This window comes from Bombina bombina, chromosome 1 (genome assembly GCF_027579735.1).
Source record: "Bombina bombina isolate aBomBom1 chromosome 1, aBomBom1.pri, whole genome shotgun sequence".
Taxonomy (NCBI): Eukaryota; Metazoa; Chordata; class Amphibia; order Anura; family Bombinatoridae; genus Bombina; species Bombina bombina.
The window spans coordinates 25,260,277-25,282,386 of NC_069499.1; the positions used below are offsets into that span (position 1 = coordinate 25,260,277).

General features: G+C 34.8%; 1 protein-coding gene across 1 annotated transcript in view; it reads right to left on the reverse strand.

The window, feature by feature from the left end:
- Nucleotides 1-22,110, reverse strand: part of SYNE2 (spectrin repeat containing nuclear envelope protein 2) — a 799,180-nt gene that overhangs the window by 263,136 nt on the left and 513,934 nt on the right. Inside the window, exons 56-59 of the mRNA XM_053697281.1 lie at nucleotides 19,439-19,621; nucleotides 13,305-13,442; nucleotides 11,541-11,726; nucleotides 3,855-3,977 (exon numbers count right to left, since the gene is read on the reverse strand). Coding sequence (XP_053553256.1) covers nucleotides 3,855-3,977; nucleotides 11,541-11,726; nucleotides 13,305-13,442; nucleotides 19,439-19,621 — 630 coding nt within the window. The remainder of the gene's footprint in view (nucleotides 1-3,854; nucleotides 3,978-11,540; nucleotides 11,727-13,304; nucleotides 13,443-19,438; nucleotides 19,622-22,110) is intronic.

Sequence of the window (22,110 nt, forward strand, 5' to 3'; positions counted from 1 at the left end):
TGTAGCTATCTTAGGATTTATTTTTATTTTACAGGCAACTTTCAATTTATTTTAACTAGGTACAATAGCTATTAAATAGTTATTAACTATTTAATAGCTTACCTAGCTAAAATAAAGAGAAATTTACCTGTAAAATAAATCCTAACCTAAGTTACAATTACACCTAACACTACACTATCATTAAATTAATTAAATAAATTAGCTACAAATAAATACAATTAAATACAATTACATAAACTAACTAAAGTACAAAAAATAAAAAAAGCTAAGTTACAAAAAATAAAAAAAATAAGTTACAAACATTTCAAAAATATTACAACAATTTTAAGCTAATTACACCTAATCTAAGCCCCCTAATAAAATAACAAAGCCCCCCAAAATAAAAAAATGCCCTACCCTATTCTAAATTAAAAAAGTTCAAAGCTCTTTTACCTTACCAGCCCTTAAAAGGGCCTTTTGTGGGGGCATGCCCCAAAGAAAACTGCTCTTTTGCCTGTAAAAGAAAAATACAACCCCCCCCAACGTTAAAACCCACCACCCACATACCCCTAATCTAACCCAAACCCCCCTTAAATAAACCTAACACTACCCCCCTGAAGATCATCCTACCTTGAGTCGTCTTCACTCAGCCGAGCAACCGATGGAACCGAAGAGGAGATCCGGAGCGGCAGAAGTGATCCTCCAAGGGGCGCTGAAGAAGTCTTCCATCCGATGAAGTGATCCTCCAAGCGGCGCTGAAGAAGTCTTCCATCCGGGCGATGTCATCTTCCAAGCGGCGCTGAAGAAGTCTTCCATCCGGGCGATGTCATCTTCCAAGCGGGGTCTTCAATCTTCTTTCTTCAGGATCCATCTTCATCCCGCCGACGCGGAACATCCTTCTTCCCCGACGGACTAACGACGAATGAAGGCTCCTTTAAGGGACGTCATCCAAGATGGCGTCCCTTCAATACCGATTGGCTGATAGGATTCTATCAGCCAATCGGAATTAAGGTAGGAAAAATCTAATTGGCTGATTGAATCAGCCAATCAGATTGAGCTTGCATTCTATTGGCTGTTCCAATCAGCCAATGGATCCTGAAGAAAGAAGATTGAAGACCCCGCTTGGAAGATGACATCGCCCGGATGGAAGACTTCTTCAGCACCGCTTGGAAGATGACATCGCCCGGATGGAAGACTTCTTCAGCGCCGCTTGGAAGATGACATCGCCCGGATGGAAGACTTCTTCAGCGCCGCCTGGAGGATCACTTCATCGGATGGAAGACTTCTTCAGCGCCCCTTGGAGGATCACTTCTGCCGCTCCGGATCTCCTCTTCGGTTCCATCGGTTGCTCGGCTGAGTGAAGACGACTCAAGGTAGGATGATCTTCAGGGGGGTAGTGTTAGGTTTATTTAAGGGGGGTTTGGGTTAGATTAGGGATATGTGGGTGGTGGGTTTTAACGTTGGGGGGGGGGTTGTATTTTTCTTTTACAGGCAAAAGAGCAGTTTTCTTTGGGGCATGCCCCACAAAAGGCCCTTTTAAGGGCTGGTAAGGTAAAAGAGCTTTGAACTTTTTTAATTTAGAATAGGGTAGGGCATTTTTTTATTTTGGGGGGCTTTGTTATTTTATTAGGGGGCTTAGATTAGGTGTAATTAGCTTAAAATTGTAATATTTTTGAAATGTTTGTAACTTAGCTTTTTTTATTTTTTGTACTTTAGTTAGTTTATGTAATTGTATTTAATTGTATTTATTTGTAGCTAATTTATTTAATTAATTTAATGATAGTATAGTGTTAGGTGTAATTGTAACTTAGGTTAGGATTTATTTTACAGGTAATTTTGTATTTCTTTTAGCTAGGTAGTTATTAAATAGTTAATAACTATTTAATAACTATTCTAACTAGCTAAAATAAATACAAAGTTACCTGTAAAATAAATATAAATCCTAAAATAGCTACAATGTAATTATTAATTACATTGTAGCTATCTTAGGGTTTATTTTACAGGTAAGTATTTAGTTTAAAAAGGAATAATTTATTAAAGTATAGTGTAGTGTTAGGTGTAATTGTAACTTAGGTTAGGATTTATTTTACAGGTAAATTTCTCTTTATTTTAGCTAGGTAAGCTATTAAATAGTTAATAACTATTTAATAGCTATTGTACCTAGTTAAAATAAATTGAAAGATGCCTGTAAAATAAAAATAAATCCTAAGATAGCTACAATATAATTATTATTTATATTGTAGCTATATTAGGTTTTATTTTAAAGGTAAGTATTTAGTTTTAAATAGGATTAATTTAGTTAATAATAGTAATTTGTATTTAGATTTATTTAATTAATATTTAAGTTAGGGGGGTGTTAGGGTTAGTGTTAGACTTAGGTTTAGGGGTTAATAATTTTATTACAGTGGCGGCGGTGTAGGGGGAGGCAGGATAGGGGTTAATAAATTTATTATAGGTGGCGACGGTGTAAGGGGGGCAGATTAGGGGTTAATAAGTTTAAGATAGGTTGCGGCGGGGTCCGGGAGCGGTGGTTTAGGGGTTAAATTATTTATTTAGTTGCGGCGGGGTCCGGGATTGGCAGGATAGGGGTTAATAAATTTATTCTAGGTGGCGGCGGTATAGGGGGGGCAGAATAGGGGTTAGTAGGTATAATGTAGGTGGCGGCGGTGTCCGGGAGCGGCGGTTTAGGGGTTAATACATTTATAAGAGTTGCGGCGGGGTCTAGGAGCGGCGGTTTAGGGGTTACTAACTTTATTGAGTTGCGGGGGGCTCCGGGGGCGCCTGTATAAGGGGTAGAACAGTGTAGTTTAGTGTGGGTGCTTAGTGACAGGCTAGCAAGAAAGCTGTCAAAAAGCCGAAGAGCAGCGAGATCGGATGAGTGATAACTCTCACAATCTGCTGCTCATCGCCCCGTACTTGGTGCGCGGCTTTTGGACAGATTTATTGATAACTTAGGCAAAATTTTGCAGGTCCGCGGCGGCGATGGTAGGCGAGCTTAGGCGGGCGTATTGAACCGGCGAAGGCAGGTAAATTAGACACGTTGATAACTACCCCCCCTTAAGCATTACTTTATGTATATATCATCATAACACGTGAGAAGTCAACAACAAAATGTGTAAAGAAATTTATATTAACCTTGTTAATAAAGAAGGTTGTAAAAATAGTGTGTGTGTTGTTTTCAAAAGAAGGGGTTATCTACATAAGGGCCCTTTGGGTTTCGTTATATGACTTTGATGTGCACATAGGGCCTCCCATGAGCCTCTACTCAAATAGATGCACATTTATACATGTCAGGTGATCCGTTACCTGTGATCACCTGGCTATAAAATCCTGTAATGGGGCTTTATATTAAAGGTTTCTAGGACTTAAGAGAGCTGAGATTGATGGATCTGCCTATTCACTTCCTGGTGTTCAGAGCTTAGTGATGTCACCTGCTTCTATGGATTCCCCTGGTCCACTGGATTTGGGGGTACGTGCAATAGGGGAGGGGGATGATGACGCACCTCTCCCCTCGTTTGATGATTCGTGGTTACCATCTGCCATTATTGCTTGGATGATGACAAAGTGTTGTCATACACAGTAAAGGGGTGCAATTAATCCAAAATGTTTTTGTTAAAAATAACAGTGTTGCAAGTTGTTTTTTAATTTTTGCCTAAAAAAATATAAATTTCTGCATGACAATTTTTAAAACATATAAAATCCTAAAACACAGGTTAATAAAACCTAGTTTGAGATTTTTAGATTCTAAAAACACAGGGCTAACTCATTGTGTGCCCCTGTTCATGTACCCAGAGCTACGGATTTGTTTACAAATTAATAATAACAACAAAAGTTATTTTTAGCTCCGTATCACTGTGACGAAAAGTGAAGCTTACCAGCCCATTATTGTGATGCTCAAGAGGCGACATATCAACTATATCTGTCGATGTCATAATAGTTTTAATTGTTTCTGCGGTTTTCTCCATCTTTTTCACTTCTGCCTCCATAGCAATAACCTCCTAAAATGTAGCATAGAAAACAAGAAATTTAGGAACAGATTACAAGTGCCTGCTAATTTTTATTTCTTTCGCTAGCGCACGAACTGCATGCAAAGTAAAAAACTATAGAGGCCGCATTAGTGAGGGTATTACAAGATTAAAGTAAAAAGTTAGCATGTGTGCAAAAGACTGAGGTGCGCTAACTTCAGATATCGTGACTGCACTAGCTAAACCCAAAGGTGAGTTAGAAATACCTTAAATATATATATAAATAAATACAAATAAAAGTTCTAAGTGAAGAACATAGGAATGTGAAGTATTTCTATTCAAAACACTTTAAGAATGAATAAAAATCATATTGCGTATTTCAAGTTATTTGACTGGGAAGGGCTCAAAAGTGTGTGTATTTATATATATAATATATGTGTGTGTGTTTGTGTGTATATATGTGTATTTATATTTATCTATGTGTGTGTGTTTGTGTGTATATATGTGTATTTATATTTATGTACAGTATGTGTGTTTGTGTGTATATATGTGTATTTATATTTATCTATGTGTGTGTGTTTGTGTGTATATATGTGTATTTATATTTATCCATGTGTGTGTGTTTGTGTGTATATATGTGTATTTATATTTATGTACAGTATGTGTGTTTGTGTGTATATATGTGTATTTATATTTATCTATGTGTGTGTGTTTGTGTGTATATATGTGTATTTATATTTATCTATGTGTGTGTGTTTGTGTGTATATATGTGTATTTATATTTATGTACAGTATGTGTGTTTGTGTGTATATATGTGTATTTATATTTATCTATGTGTGTGTGTTTGTGTGTATATATGTGTATTTATATTTATCTATGTGTGTGTGTTTGTGTGTATATATGTGTATTTATATTTATCTATGTGTGTGTGTTTGTGTGTATATATGTGTATTTATATTTATGTACAGTATGTGTGTTTGTGTGTATATATGTGTATTTATATTTATCTATGTGTGTGTGTTTGTGTGTATATATGTGTATTTATATTTATCTATGTGTGTGTGTTTGTGAGTATATATGTGTATTTATATTTATCCATGTGTGTGTGTTTGTGTGTATATATGTGTATTTATATTTATGTACAGTATGTGTGTTTGTGTGTATATATGTGTATTTATATTTATCTATGTGTGTGTGTTTGTGTGTATATATGTGTATTTATATTTATCTATGTGTGTGTGTTTGTGTGTATATATGTGTATTTATATTTATGTACAGTATGTGTGTTTGTGTGTATATATGTGTATTTATATTTATGTACAGTATGTGTGTTTGTGTGTATATATGTGTATTTATATTTATCTATGTGTGTGTGTTTGTGTGTATATATGTGTATTTATATTTATCTATGTGTGTGTGTTTGTGTGTATATATGTGTATTTATATTTATCTATGTGTGTGTGTTTGTGTGTATATATGTGTATTTATATTTATCTATGTGTGTGTGTTTGTGTGTATATATGTGTATTTATATTTATATATGTGTGTGTGTTTGTATGTATATATGTGTATTTATATTTATATATGTGTGTGTGTTTGTGTGTATATATGTGTATTTATATTTATGTACAGTATGTGTGTTTGTGTGTATATATGTGTATTTATATTTATCTATGTGTGTGTGTTTGTGTGTATATATGTGTATTTATATATAATATATGTGTGTGTGTTTGTGAGTATATATGTGTATTTATATTTATATATGTGTGTGTGTTTGTGTGTATATATGTGTATTTATATTTATGTATGTGTGTGTGTTTGTGTGTATATATGTGTATTTATATTTATCTATGTGTGTGTGTTTGTGTGTATATATGTGTATTTATATTTATCTATGTGTGTGTGTTTGTGTGTATATATGTGTATTTATATATGTGTGTGTGTTTGTGTGTATATATGTGTATTTATATTTATATATGTGTGTGTGTTTGTGTGTATATATGTGTATTTATATTTATGTATGTGTGTGTGTTTGTGTGTATTTATATTTATGTATGTGTGTGTGTTTGTGTGTATATATGTGTATTTATATTTATCTATGTGTGTGTGTTTGTGTGTATATATGTGTATTTATATTTATCTATGTGTGTGTGTTTGTGTGTATATATGTGTATTTATATTTATGTACAGTATGTGTGTTTGTGTGTATATATGTGTATTTATATTTATCTATGTGTGTGTGTTTGTGTGTATATATGTGTATTTATATTTATCTATGTGTGTGTGTTTGTGTGTATATATGTGTATTTATATTTATCTATGTGTGTGTGTTTGTGTGTATATATGTGTATTTATATTTTTCTATGTGTGTGTGTTTGTGTGTATATATGTGTATTTATATATAATATATGTGTGTGTGTTTGTGAGTATATATGTGTATTTATATTTATATATGTGTGTGTGTTTGTGTGTATATATGTGTATTTATATTTATCTATGTGTGTGTGTTTGTGTGTATATATGTGTATTTATATTTATCTATGTGTGTGTGTTTGTGTGTATATATGTGTATTTATATTTATATATGTGTGTGTGTTTGTGTGTATATATGTGTATTTATATTTATCTATGTGTGTGTGTTTGTGTGTATATATGTGTATTTATATATAATATGTGTGTGTGTGTTTGTGAGTATATATGTGTATTTATATTTATCTATGTGTGTGTGTTTGTGAGTATATATGTGTATTTATATTTATCTATGTGTGTGTGTTTGTGTGTATATATGTGTATTTATATTTATATATGTGTGTATGTGTTTGTGAGTATATATGTGTATTTATATTTATCTATGTGTGTGTGTTTGTGAGTATATATGTGTATTTATATTTATCTATGTGTGTGTGTTTGTTAGTATATATGTGTATTTATATTTATATATGTGTGTATGTGTTTGTGAGTATATATGTGTATTTATATTTATCTATGTGTGTGTGTTTGTGAGTATATATGTGTATTTATATTTATCTATGTGTGTGTGTTTGTGTGTATATATGTGTATTTATATTTATATATGTGTGTATGTGTTTGTGAGTATATATGTGTATTTATATTTATCTATGTGTGTGTGTTTGTGTGTATATATGTGTATTTATATTTATATATGTGTGTATGTGTTTGTGTGTATATATGTGTATTTATATTTATGTATGTGTGTGTTTGTGTGTTTATATGTGTATTTATATTTATGTATGTGTGTGTGTTTGTGTGTATATATGTGTATTTATATTTATCTATGTGTGTGTGTTTGTATGTATATATATGTATTTATATTTATATGTGTGTTTGTGTGTATTTATATTTATGTATGTGTGTGTGTTTGTGTGTATATATGTGTATTTATATTTATATATGTGTGTGTGTTTGTGTGTATATATGTGTATTTATATTTATGTATGTGTGTGTGTTTGTGTGTATTTATATTTATGTATGTGTGTGTGTTTGTGTGTATATATGTGTATTTATATTTATGTATGTGTGTATATATGTGTATTTATATTTATGTATGTGTGTGTGTGTTTGTGTGTATATATGTGTATTTATATTAATGTGTGTTTGTGTGTTTGTGTGTATATATGTGTATTTATATTTATGTATGTGTTTGTGTGTATATATGTGTATTTATATTTATGTATGTGTTTGTGTGTATATATGTGTATTTATATTTATGTATGTGTGTGTGTTTGTGTGTATATATGTGTATTTATATTAATGTGTGTTTGTGTGTATATATGTGTATTTATATTTATGTATGTGTGTGTGTTTGTGTGTATATATGTGTATTTATATTTATGTATGTGTGTATATATGTGTATGTGTTTGTGTGTATATATGTGTATTTATATTTATGTATGTGTGTGTGTTTGTGTGTATATTTGTGTATTTATATTTATGTATGTGTGTGTGTTTGTGTTTATATATGTGTATTTATATTTATATATGTGTGTGTGTTTGTGTGTATATATGTGTATTTATATTAATGTGTGTTTGTGTGTATATATGTGTATTTATATTTATATATGTGTGTGTGTTTGTGTGTATATATGTGTATTTATATTTATGTATGTGTGTATATATATGTGTATTTATATTAATGTGTGTTTGTGTGTATATATATATGTATTTATATTTATATATGTGTGTGTGTTTGTGTGTATATATATGTGTATTTATATATGTGTGTGTGTTTGTGTATATATATATATATGTATTTATATTTATGTATGTGTGTATATATGTGTATTCATATTCATGTGTGTTTGTGTGTATATATGTGTATTTATATTTATATATGTGTGTGTGTGTGTTTGTGTGTATATATGTGTATTTATATTTATGTGTGTGTGTTTGTGTGTATATATATATATGTATTTATATTTATGTATGTGTGTATATATGTGTATTCATATTCATGTGTGTTTGTGTGTATATATGTGTATTTATATTTATATATGTGTGTGTGTTTGTGTGTATATATATGTATTTATATTTATGTATGTGTGTATATATGTGTATTCATATTCATGTGTGTTTGTGTGTATATATGTGTATTTATATTTATATATGTGTGTGTGTGTATATATATGTGTATTTATAGTTATGTATGTGTGTATATATGTGTATTTATATTAATGTGTGTGTGTGTGTGTTTGTGTGTATATATGTGACTGTATTTATATTTATCTATGTGTGTGTGTTTGTGTGTATATATGTGTATTTATATTTATATATGTGTGTGTGTTTGTGTGTATATATGTGTATTTATATTTATCTATGTGTGTGTGTTTGTGTGTATATATGTGTATTTATATTTATATGTGTGTGTGTTTATATATGTGTGTGTGTTTGTGTGTATATATGTGTATTTATATTTATATATGTGTGTGTGTTTGTGTGTATATATGTGTATTTATATTTATCTATGTGTGTGTGTTTGTGTGTATATATGTGTATTTATATTTAAGTATGTGTGTGTGTTTATATATGTGTGTGTGTTTGTGTGTATATATGTGTATTTATATTTATATATGTGTGTGTGTTTGTGTGTATATATGTGTATTTATATTTAAGTATGTGTGTGTGTTTGTGTGTATATATGTGTATTTATATTTATGTATGTGTGTGTGTTTGTGAGTATATATGTGTATTTATATTAATGTGTGTGTGTGTATGTGTGTATATATATATATGTATTTATATTTATGTATGTGTGTGTATATATGTGTATTTATATTTATATATGTGTGTGTGTTTGTGTGTATATATATGTGTATTTATATTAATGTGTGTGTGTTTGTGTGTATATATGTGTATTTATATTTATATATGTGTGTGTGTTTGTGTGTATATATGTGTATTTATATTTATGTATGTGTGTGTGTTTGTGAGTATATATGTGTATTTATATTAATGTGTGTGTGTGTATGTGTGTATATATATATATGTATTTATATTTATGTATGTGTGTGTATATATGTGTATTTATATTTATATATGTGTGTGTGTTTGTGTGTATATATATGTGTATTTATATTAATGTGTGTGTGTTTGTGTGTATATATGTGTATTTATATTTATATATGTGTGTGTGTTTGTGTGTATATATGTGTATTTATATTAATGTGTGTGTTTGTGTGTATATATGTGTATTTATATTTATATATGTGTGTGTGTTTGTGTGTATATATGTGTATTTATATTTATCTATGTGAGTATGTTTGTGTGTATATATGTGTATTTATATTTATGTATGTGTGCATATATATGTATTTATATTTATGTATGTGTGTGTATATATGTGTATTTATATTTATATATGTGTGTGTGTTTGTGTGTATATATGTGTATTTATATTAATGTGTGTGTTTGTGTGTATATATGTGTATTTATATTTATATATGTGTGTGTGTTTGTGTGTATATATGTGTATTTATATTTATATATGTGAGTATGTTTGTGTGTATATATGTGTATTTATATTTATGTATGTGTGCATATATATGTATTTATATTTATGTATGTGTGTGTATATATGTGTATTTATATTAATGTGTGTGTGTTTGTGTGTATATATGTGTATTTATATTTATATATGTGTGTGTGTGTTTGTGTGTATATATGTGTATTTATATTAATGTGTGTGTGTTTGTGTGTATATATGTGTATTTATATTTATATATGTGTGTGTGTTTGTGTGTATATATGTGTATTTATATTAAATGTGTGTGTGTTTGTGTGTATATATGTGTATTTATATTTATATATGTGTGTGTGTTTGTGTGTATATATGTGTATTTATATTAATGTGTGTGTGTTTGTGTGTATATATGTGTATTTATATTAATGTGTGTGTTTGTGTGTATATATGTGTATTTATATTTATATATGTGTGTGTGTTTGTGTTTATATATATTTATTTATATTTATGCATGTGTGTGTGTTTATATATGTGTATTTATATTAATGTGTGTGTGTTTGTGTGTATATATGTGTATTTATATTTATGTATGTGTGTATATATAAACACATTAAACAAAAAATTAAAAGAGAAAGACTTCTAATACTATCTTTAGAAGCCTAATAATGACCAGGCAGCACTCAAGATCCCCTAAAGGATACAAAACTTCAATTTATCCTCTTTTGCTTTTTACCAATACAAAATGAAGCCAGTTTGAGCAGCCGTGTATTGAATTGCTGTTTAAGATGAACTAAGCTCTGCATCAAGGTATAATAACAAAAAAGAACACAAGTTTATGAATAAAGAACATCTGATTGTACCTACTTTCTACTGTGTCCCAAAACTTCATAAGAGTAAGACCCCCAGGGAGGCCAATTATCTTGTGCATGGGGAACCTATGGAAGGGGCCAGCAGATATGTGGATTTTTTTTGCAGCTCTTTCCGAGTTCTTTGCCCCCCTACTGCAAATGTATTGAGGAAATTAGATGGACCGGGGGTTGAGTCACATACACTCTTGGTGACTCTAGAGTCGCTCTATTCCTCCATCCCACATGAAGTGGGAATGAGGGCTGCCAGATACTTCCAAGAACAAAGAGGTGTAGGATATCAGACACAAACAGAGTTTGTGATTTCCATTTTGAAACTGATATTGACCAACAACATTTTCATGTTTGATGGCTGCTATTACAGACAATTGAGAGGGACAGCTATGGGATGCCACATGTGGGCTCACCTATGACTGTTTACATCTAGGCTTGTGGGAAGCCCGAGAAGTTTCAGTTTTCGCTTAAACACAAACTATAACTTTCAAACTTAGCGATATCCATGGAAAGTAAAGGTTAGGCTACAGCGATGACGGCCGCACTAAACCTTCTCTGGTAGACGTGCTTTAGCATGGACTTGCAATATATATATATAATGTTAGAGCAGTCCAGTGATATTGCGTATCTCAACCCACACTATCATTAGCGCGCCCTATGTAATCTGGCCCTTAATATGCAAAATATTAAAGTATTCCTAAATTTAAATGTATTTATTGGTTCCAAGACAAATGTGCGAACATATTTCAACCACTTACATCTGTTACGTGCTGGAAAAGGGACATTGTGGCGAATATCCTATCTTGCAAGTCTCTCACTTGTGTATTAATCTTGTTCAGCAGATTAGCAGTATTCTCAGTTTCAAAAATCACTGCTAATTCATTCAGCTCAGAGTTGATGAAGAGCAGGGTTTCCTGCTTTTGTTCTGAGTCCATAAGCGCCATCTGTGAAAAAAGACATACTGAGGTATAGCCATAAAGCTGGAGCCTGCCAAATAACGTTTTGGGAAAAGTCCAGTGAGGTCTGATGAACTTGTCCTAAACCATATACATTTGAGCTGCCATAAAGTAAAGTCGATAAAAGGAGCCAAATATAAACAACTTCCCATTCACCTCACTTAAAAATCGTTTTTATCTTTGGTTAAAATAATTTGTTAAGCAACTTAGTCGGTACTTGGCTGAAACTCAAATACATGTGTTATACAGACTAGAGATGTAAATTCAGAGGTTTTGTAAACCTCCGAATGAGAAAGAAGTCGGCGCTTTATGCAACTCGGCTATTTTTGTTGCCAAATTCACTCTTGTGCAAATCCAGATTTTATCGTCTTGCTGTGGCATAAGATTGAATTTGGCAATGAAAATAGCCGAGTGGCACAAAGGTCTGACTTCTTCCCCATTTGGAAGTTCATGAAATCTCTGAATTTACATCTGTAATACAGACATTGTAATCACATTTCTTCTATCACTCATATGTAAAAAATGTAATAACTGCAGTTTAGGATTAAAAAAGAAACCAATACAACAGTACCAGGAGTGTACTTCCTAATAATGCTCAACAGATGGCAACTACTACCTGCTAATGCTCATTGGCAGATATGTACTTCCTGTTAATGTTTATTGTCTGATAGGTACTTCCTACTAATGCTCATTATCTGATAGGTACTTCCTGCTAATGCTCATTGTCTGATAGGTACTTCCTGCTAATGCTCATTGTCTGATAGGTACTTCCTGCTAATGCTCATTGGCAGATAGGTACTACCTGCTAATGCTCATTGGCAGATAGGTACTTCCTGCTAATGCTCATTGGCTGATAGGAACTTCCTGCTAATGCTCATTGGCTGATAGGAACTTCCTGCTAATGCTTATTGGCTGATAGGTACTTCCTGCTAATGCTCATTGGCAGATAGGTACTACCTGCTAATGCTCATTGGCAGATAGGTACTTCCTGCTAATGCTCATTGGCTGATAGGAACTTCCTGCTAATGCTCATTGGCTGATAGGAACTTCCTGCTAATGCTTATTGGCTGATAGGTACTTCCTGCTAATGCTTATTGGCTGATAGGTACTTCCTGCTAATGTTCATTGGCTGATAGGTACTTCCTGCTAATGCTCATTGGCAGATAAGTACTTTATGCTTATGCTCCTTCGGTGATAGGTACTTCCTGCTTATGCTCATTGGCAGATAAGTACTTCCTGCTAACGCTTATTGTCAGATAAGTACTTGTATTGAGGTAGACAGGAGCGTGAGCTTGTACGGCATCAGTGTCTGCATTAAAGTCTGTAAAAATGTTATATGTATAGTGCCCAAGACACGAGCACACTCCTGAGCCTACCTCAGTATGCTGCCATAGAAAGGAGCTAAGGTTTGACAAAGGAGACTAAGGGTAAGAGATCAGGATGATAAAAGAAGCCAATTGATACATTTTCTGTTTAAATGATACTCTCCATCTTAATCAGGTTTAATTTTTATGTTGAAAGAAAAAAATAAAATGTTTGCATTTATTGACATGTTTATTTACTGACCCTGAGTGCTTGTAAGTGTTTGCTCAGAGTTTTAGCAGAACACTTCTCCATCTCTTCACTCAACAAGCTGCTGGAGCTCTGGATCCAGGAATTTGTGCTCTTTAAAACGTCTTCATATTCCTCGAGCTTGCTAGCTGCCTGCAAATACAGTGTAAGATATTAGCAACCGGTGCCTTATTGTGTTTCTCACCTTCAGCAATATGCAGAGGCACTGGAGATAAAACCCAGATAACACAAGAGATAATAACCCAACACTGGAGATAAAAACCAAAATAACACAAGAGATAATAACCCAACACTGGAGATAAAAACCCAAATAACACTAGAAATAATAACCCAACTAGCACAGGCGATAAACCCCCCACTAACATCTGAAATAATAACCCAACTAGCACAGGAGATAAACCCCCCACTAACATCTGAAATAAAAATCCAACTAGCACAGGAGATAAAAACCCAACATCTGAAATAAAAACCCAACTAGCACAGGAGATAAACCCCCCACTAACATCTGAAATAATAACCCAACTAGCACAGGAGATAAACCCCCCACTAACATCTGAAATAATAACCCAACTAGCACAGGAGATAAACCCCCCACTAACATCTGAAATAAAAATCCAACTAGCACAGGAGATAAAAACCCAACTAACATCTGAAATAAAAACCCAACTAGCACAGGAGATAAAAACCCAACTAACATCTGAAATAAAAACCCAACTACCACAGGAGATAAACCCCCCACTAATATCTGAAATAAAAACCAAACTAGCACAGGAGACAAAAACCCAACTAGCACAGAGACAAAAACCCAACTAGCGAGACAAAACCCCAACTAACTTCTGAAATAAAAACCCCACTAGCACAGGAGATAAAACCCAACTAGCACAGGAGATAAAAACCCAACTAGCACAGGAGACAAAAACCCAACTAGCACAGGAGATAAAAACCCAACTAGCGAGACAAAACCCCAACTAACTTCTGATTAAAAACCCAACTAGCACAGGAGATAAAAACCCAACTAGCGAGACAAAACCCCAACTAACTTCTGAAATAAAAACCCCACTAGCACAGGAGATAAAACCCAACTAGCACAGGAGATAAAAACCCAACTAGCACAGGAGACAAAAACCCAACTAGCACAGGAGATAAAAACCCAACTAGCGAGACAAAACCCCAACTAACTTCTGATTAAAAACCCAACTAGCACAGGAGATAAAAACCCAACTAGCGAGACAAAACCCCAACTAACTTCTGATTAAAAACCCAACTAGCACAGGAGATAAAACCCAACTAGCACAGGCGATAAAAACCCAACTAGCGAGACAAAACCCCAACTAACTTCTGAAATAAAAACCCAACTAGCACAGGAGATAAAAACCCAACTAGCACAGGAGATAAAAACCCAACTAGCACAGGAGATTAAAACCCAACTAGCGAGACAAAACCCCAACTAACTTCTGATTAAAAACCCAACTAGCACAGGAGATAAAAACCCAAGTAGGACAGGAGATAAAAATTCAAGTAGGAAAGGAGATAAAAACCTAACAAACATCTGAAATAAAAACCCAACTAGCACAGGAGATAAAAACCCAACTAACATCTGAAATAAAAACCCAACTAGCACAGGAGATAAAAACCCAACTAACATCTGAAATAAAAACCCAACTAGCACAGGAGATAAAAACCCAACTAACATCTGAAATAAAAACCCAACTAGCACAGGAGATAAAAACCCAACTAACATCTGAAATAAAAACCTAACTAGAACAGGAGATAAAATCCCAACTAACATCTGAAATAAAAACCTAACTAGAACAGGAGATAAAAACCCAACTAACATCTGAAATAAAAACCCAACTAGCACAGGAGATAAAAACCCAACTAACATCTGAAATAAAAACCTAACTAGAACAGGAGATAAAATCCCAACTAATGTCTGAAAGCTTTCATTTCATTCTATTGACTGATTTTAATTTGAACATGCAAATCAGCCAATAGGAATGCAAGGGTACCCCTATATAAAAGGGATACCTCACATTTCAAATTCAGTGTGCAGCTGGTGATCGCATGAAGAGGACCTCCGTGTTCAAGCTCTAAAGATGAAGATCACCGCTGCCAGGATGAAGATAAGAAGATGGACCGCCACCGGGATGAAGAAGGACCACTGCCAGGATGAAGATGGAGTGCCGCCATCATCATCTTTGGTGAGAACTATATTGGGCTTGTGCATTTTTTTTCTTTGGGGGAGGGGGGGGGTTGGTGGTTATTTTATTATTTTAAGATTCAGTTTTTTTAAAGATTTTTTTTTAATCTGGTCCGCAAAATAGCTAAATGCTCTTTTAAAGGGGAAAGCCCAGCCAAATGTCCATTTCAGGGCACTTTTTAGATCAGCTATTTTAAGATAGTTTTTTTTTTTTTTTTTGGGGGGGGGGGGGGGGGGTTAGGAATTTGTTTTTAAAGAAAAAAGTTTCATCACTTTAGGGCAATGCCCTACTTTTAAAGGTTATTTATTTACAAACAAGCCTAATACAGAATTCAGTTGTATCTAAAATAACTTTCTTAAATATCCCCAATGTTCTTGCGCTCCTGTAATCTGTGCCATCCCTTTTAGATAACCTGATCATCACACCTATATGGACACTAAACCCAATTATTTTCTTTCATGATTCAGATAGAGCAGCAATTTTAAGCAACTTTCTAATTTACTCCTATTATGATTTCTTTCTTCGTTCTCTTGCTATCTTTATTTGAAAAAGCACAAATGTAAGGTTAGGAACTGGCCCATTTTTGGTTCAGCACCTGGGTAGCGCTTTCTGATTGGTGGCTACATTTAGTGCTACCCAGGTACTGAACCAAAAATTCCTGCTTTTTCAAATAAAGATAGCAAGAGAACAAAGAAAAATTGATAACAGGAGTAAATTAGAAATGTTTAGTATCCCTTTAATATGCAGTTGGCTGCCTCTTTGTAGTTATAACAGCCATCATTCTTCCACAAGGTTTTTGAGTGTGTCTGTTGGAACTTGAGACCATTCAGACAAAAGAGCATTTGTGACTTCAGGCATTGATGTTGGACATGAAGCCATGGCTCTGGGCAGGCCACTCAAGTTCCTCCATACTCGTCAAACCATGTCTTCATGGACCTCGCTTTGTGCACAATCATGTTGGAACAGGAAAAAGATGCAAAGCTGGAAGCACCTAATTGTCTAATTTGTATCTTGTAGCATTAGGATGACCCTTCACTGGAACTAAGAGCTAGACCAAACCCTGAAAAAAAACAGACCACTATCCCTTCTTCACCAAAGTTTACAGTAGGCATTATGCATTCCAGTAGGTAGTGCCATACCCAAATTCTTCCATCAGACTGCCAGATAGTGAAGTGTGATTCATCATGACAGAGAGTTCCGAATGCCTCAGAGATACATGGCTACAAGCATTACACCACTCCAGCCAACGACTGGCATTGCCCATGCTGATGTGAGTCTTGTGTACAGCTGATCATGAAAACCCATTCACGTAGCTCCTGACGTACGATTCTTGGGCTGAGGCGGGTTGTAACTCTGTAGTGTGTGATGCTTAGATGATCGGTGATTTTTACGTGCTACATACTTCAGCACTCCCCAGCCCTGATCTGTGAGTTTCTGTGGTCTACCACTTTGGGCTTGAACCTAGACACTTCCACTTCACAACCATAGCATTTACAATTGCCTGGGGCAGATCTAGTAGGGCAGACGTTTCATGACTGGCAAAGGTAACATCCTATGACAGTCTCATGTTTAATGTCACTGACCCCTTTAGCACAGCCCATTCTACTGCCAATCTTTTGTCTATGGAGATTTCCCGGCCATGTGGTGAATTGTATGCACCTGTTAGCAACGGGTGTGGCTTAAACACACGAACTAAAAAATTAGTAGGGGTGTCCACATACTTTTGGCCATACAGTGTATGTATATAATACACTCAAAGACTTACCTGGATGCACACCCCATGTCCTGAGAATATATACCAGAATAAACTAGTAAAAAATAACACTACTGCGCCTAATTCTTCAGCAGTGTTGGTGCTGCTGATTTATAGGAGTTGTATCCAGTTAATTCTTCATTCTTCTTTATTCACTTTTTCCTGTAGGTTACATTATTTCCCTTTTCCTTAAAACTATTTTTTTTGTGATAACTACAAACTAAATTCAGTTTGTATCGTTTGTAGTCACTGAGGGTGCCCACAAAACGATATACAGTATCTCACATAACTGAGTACACCCTCACATTTGTGTAAATATTTTATTATATATTTTCATGTAACAATACTGAAGAAATGACACTTTGAGTGTACAGCCTGTATAACAATGTAAAGTAGTGAATGTACAGCCTGTATAACAGTGTAAAGTAGTGAGTGTACAGCCTGTATAACAGTGTAAAGTAGTGAGTGTACAGCCTGTATAACAGTGTAAAGTAGTGAGTGTACAGCCTGTATAACAGTGTAAAGTAGTGAGTGTACAGCCTGTATAACAGTGTAAAGTAGTGAGTGTACAGCCTGTATAACAATGTAAAGTAGTGAATGTACAGCCTGTATAACAGTGTAAAGTAGTGAGTGTACAGCCTGTATAACAATGTAAAGTAGTGAATGTACAGCCTGTATAACAGTGTAAAGTAGTGAGTGTACAGCCTGTATAACAGTGTAAAGTAGTGAGTGTACAGCCTGTATAACAGTGTAAAGTAGTGAGTGTACAGCCTGTATAACAGTGTAAAGTAGTGAGTTTACAGCCTGTATAACAGTGTAAAGTAGTGAGTGTACAGCCTGTATAACAGTGTAAAGTAGTGAGTGTACAGCCTGTATAACAGTGTAAAGTAGTGAGTGTACAGCCTGTATAACAGTGTAAAGTAGTGAGTGTACAGCCTGTATAACAGTGTAAAGTAGTGAGTGTACAGCCTGTATAACAGTGTAAAGTAGTGAGTGTACAGCCTGTATAACAGTGTAAAGTAGTGAGTGTACAGCCTGTATAACAGTGTAAAGTAGTGAGTGTACAGCCTGTATAACAATGTAAAGTAGTGAATGTACAGCCTGTATAACAGTGTAAAGTAGTGAGTGTACAGCCTGTATAACAATGTAAAGTAGTGAATGTACAGCCTGTATAACAGTGTAAAGTAGTGAGTGTACAGCCTGTATAACAGTGTAAAGTAGAGAGTGTACAGCCTGTATAACAGTGTAAAGTAGTGAGTGTACAGCCTGTATAACAGTGTAAAGTAGTGAGTGTACAGCCTGTATAACAGTGTAAAGTAGTGAGTGTACAGCCTGTATAACAGTGTAAAGTAGTGAGTGTACAGCCTGTATAACAGTGTAAAGTAGTGAGTGTACAGCCTGTATAACAGTGTAAAGTAGTGAGTGTACAGCCTGTATAACAGTGTAAAGTAGTGAGTGTACAGCCTGTATAACAGTGTAAAGTAGTGAGTGTACAGCCTGTATAACAATGTAAAGTAGTGAGTGTACAGCCTGTATAACAGTGTAAAGTAGTGAGTGTACAGCCTGTATAACAGTGTAAATTTGCTGTCCCCTCAAACTAATACAACACACAGCCATTAATGTCTAAACCGTTGGCAACAAAAGTGAGTACAAAACAGCAGTGGTTGTGTTATTAAACAGTAAACCATTTATGAAACAACATCTGTTCTTCTGGGAACTTATCCAACAGAAAGAGTATAGAAATAAACAATGTATAAGATAATGGTAAAAATGGGTGACTGGTAGGTATTGCACGTACAAGGTTATGATCTATAGCCCCCATCCCCTATTCCCTTCCTTGAGAATCGAGTGTTGCAGAGCTAACTTTTGTGCAGCTTGCCAACCCCCCTTGGGGTGCTTAGGCATTCTATTTCTCATATATATATATACATACATATACATACACTGTTATATATACATACTATTTCTCATATATATATATACATACATATACATACACTGTTATATATACATACTATTTCTCATATATATATATACATACATATACATACACTGTTATATATACATACTATTTCTCATATATATATATATATATATATACATATACATACACTGTATATATATATATATACATACTATTTCCCTGCATTTGAGCGATTCTCTCTCTGACTTACCTTGTTCAGATTAGCAGTTCTGCGTTCCACCAGGCCCGATACTTGCTGGCACTGACTAAATGGTTCCATTAGCTTATCCATCCATTCCTGAGCCTGGTCTGGGTCGTCCTCTGCGAGATCCTGCACCTCTGATTCCAGCGCATTCAGTTTAGAACGCCACGTATCCATCTCATCCCAGATTTTCTGGAAACAGTAACACACATATTAAGAACTTTTGCAATTTAATTAACCTTTGGTTAACAAGTGTAAGTTTGTTTAGATTCAACATTTACATGGTAAGTTTGCATATAATCATTACTGTTGGGGACAATAAAATGTTGTGGGGTCAGATACTATATAAATGTTGGATGTTGAAATGCACAAATATGAATAATGGACTGTATGGTTTATAGGAGAAATATGTTTAAAGGAACAGTCAACACTAAAAATGTTATTGTTCCTGTTTCTACGCCATTAAAGACAGCCTCTTAACACATGTTTTTTTTATTAGCTTTTCACAACAGGAGACTGCTAGTTCATGTGGGCCATAAAGATAACATTGTGCTCACGCCCGTGGGTTCTGCACAACACAGCTAAAATGCAAGTCAATAGAGAATAAAAAAAAAAGTAATGTGATCAGGGGGCTGTCAGAAGAGATTTAGATACAAGGTAATCGCAGAGGTAAAAAGTGTATTAATAAAACCGGTTTGGTTATGCAGAACTGGGGAGTGGGTAATAAAGGGATTATTTATCCTTTTAAACAATAAAAAAAATTGAGTTGACTGTCCCTGTAATAATTTTTTTAAATAAAACAGAATTTATGTTTACCTGATAAATTACTTTCTCCAACGGTGTGTCCGGTCCACGGCGTCATCCTTACTTGTGGGATATTCTCTTCCCCAACAGGAAATGGCAAAGAGCCCAGCAAAGCTGGTCACATGATCCCTCCTAGGCTCCGCCTACCCCAGTCATTCGACCGACGTTAAGGAGGAATATTTGCATAGGAGAAACCATATGGTACCGTGGTGACTGTAGTTAAAGAAAATAAATTATCAGACCTGATTAAAAAAACCAGGGCGGGCCGTGGACCGGACACACCGTTGGAGAAAGTAATTTATCAGGTAAACATAAATTCTGTTTTCTCCAACATAGGTGTGTCCGGTCCACGGCGTCATCCTTACTTGTGGGAACCAATACCAAAGCTTTAGGACACGGATGAAGGGAGGGAGCAAATCAGGTCACCTAAATGGAAGGCACCACGGCTTGCAAAACCTTTCTCCCAAAAATAGCCTCAGAAGAAGCAAAAGTATCAAACTTGTAAAATTTGGTAAAAGTGTGCAGTGAAGACCAAGTCGCTGCCCTACATATCTGATCAACAGAAGCCTCGTTCTTGAAGGCCCATGTGGAAGCCACAGCCCTAGTGGAATGAGCTGTGATTCTTTCGGGAGGCTGCCGTCCGGCAGTCTCGTAAGCCAATCTGATGATGCTTTTAATCCAAAAAGAGAGAGAGGTAGAAGTTGCTTTTTGACCTCTCCTTTTACCGGAATAAACAACAAACAAGGAAGATGTTTGTCTAAAATCCTTTGTAGCATCTAAATAGAATTTTAGAGCGCGAACAACATCCAAATTGTGCAACAAACGTTCCTTCTTTGAAACTGGTTTCGGACACAGAGAAGGTACGATAATCTCCTGGTTAATGTTTTTGTTAGAAACAACTTTTGGAAGAAAACCAGGTTTATTTTTTGCCTTGAAAGGCCGATCCTGAGGAAGGGCGTGGCCCTTACCCCCAGTGATATCAGAGATAATCTCTTTCAAGTCAGGGCCAAACAGCGTTTTCCCCCTGAAAGGAATGTTAAGTAGCTTGTTCTTGGAAGACGCATCAGCCGACCAAGATTTCAACCAAAGCGCTCTGCGCGCCACAATAGCAAACCCAGAATTCTTAGCCGCTAACCTAGCCAATTGCAAAGTGGCGTCTAGGGTGAAAGAATTAGCCAATTTGAGAGCATTGATTCTGTCCATAATCTCCTCATAAGGAGGAGAATCACTATCGACCGCCTTTATCAGCTCATCGAACCAGAAACATGCGGCTGTAGCGACAGGGACAATGCATGAAATTGGTTGTAGAAGGTAACCCTGCTGAACAAACATCTTTTTAAGCAAACCTTCTAATTTTTTATCCATAGGATCTTTGAAAGCACAACTATCCTCTATGGGTATAGTGGTGCGTTTGTTTAAAGTGGAAACCGCTCCCTCGACCTTGGGGACTGTCTGCCATAAGTCCTTTCTGGGGTCGACCATAGGAAACAATTTTTTAAATATGGGGGGAGGGACGAAAGGAATACCGGGCCTTTCCCATTCTTTATTAACAATGTCCGCCACCCGCTTGGGTATAGGAAAAGCTTCTGGGAGCCCCGGCACCTCTAGGAACTTGTCCATCTTACATAGTTTCTCTGGGATGACCAACTTGTCACAATCATCCAGAGTGGATAATACCTCCTTAAGCAGAATGCGGAGATGTTCCAACTTAAATTTAAATGCAATCACATCAGGTTCAGCTTGTTGAGAAATGTTCCCTGAATCAGTAATTTCTCCCTCAGACAAAACCTCCCTGGCCCCATCAGACTGGGTTAGGGGCCCTTCAGAAATATTATTATCAGCGTCGTCATGCTCTTCAGTATCTAAAACAGAGCAGT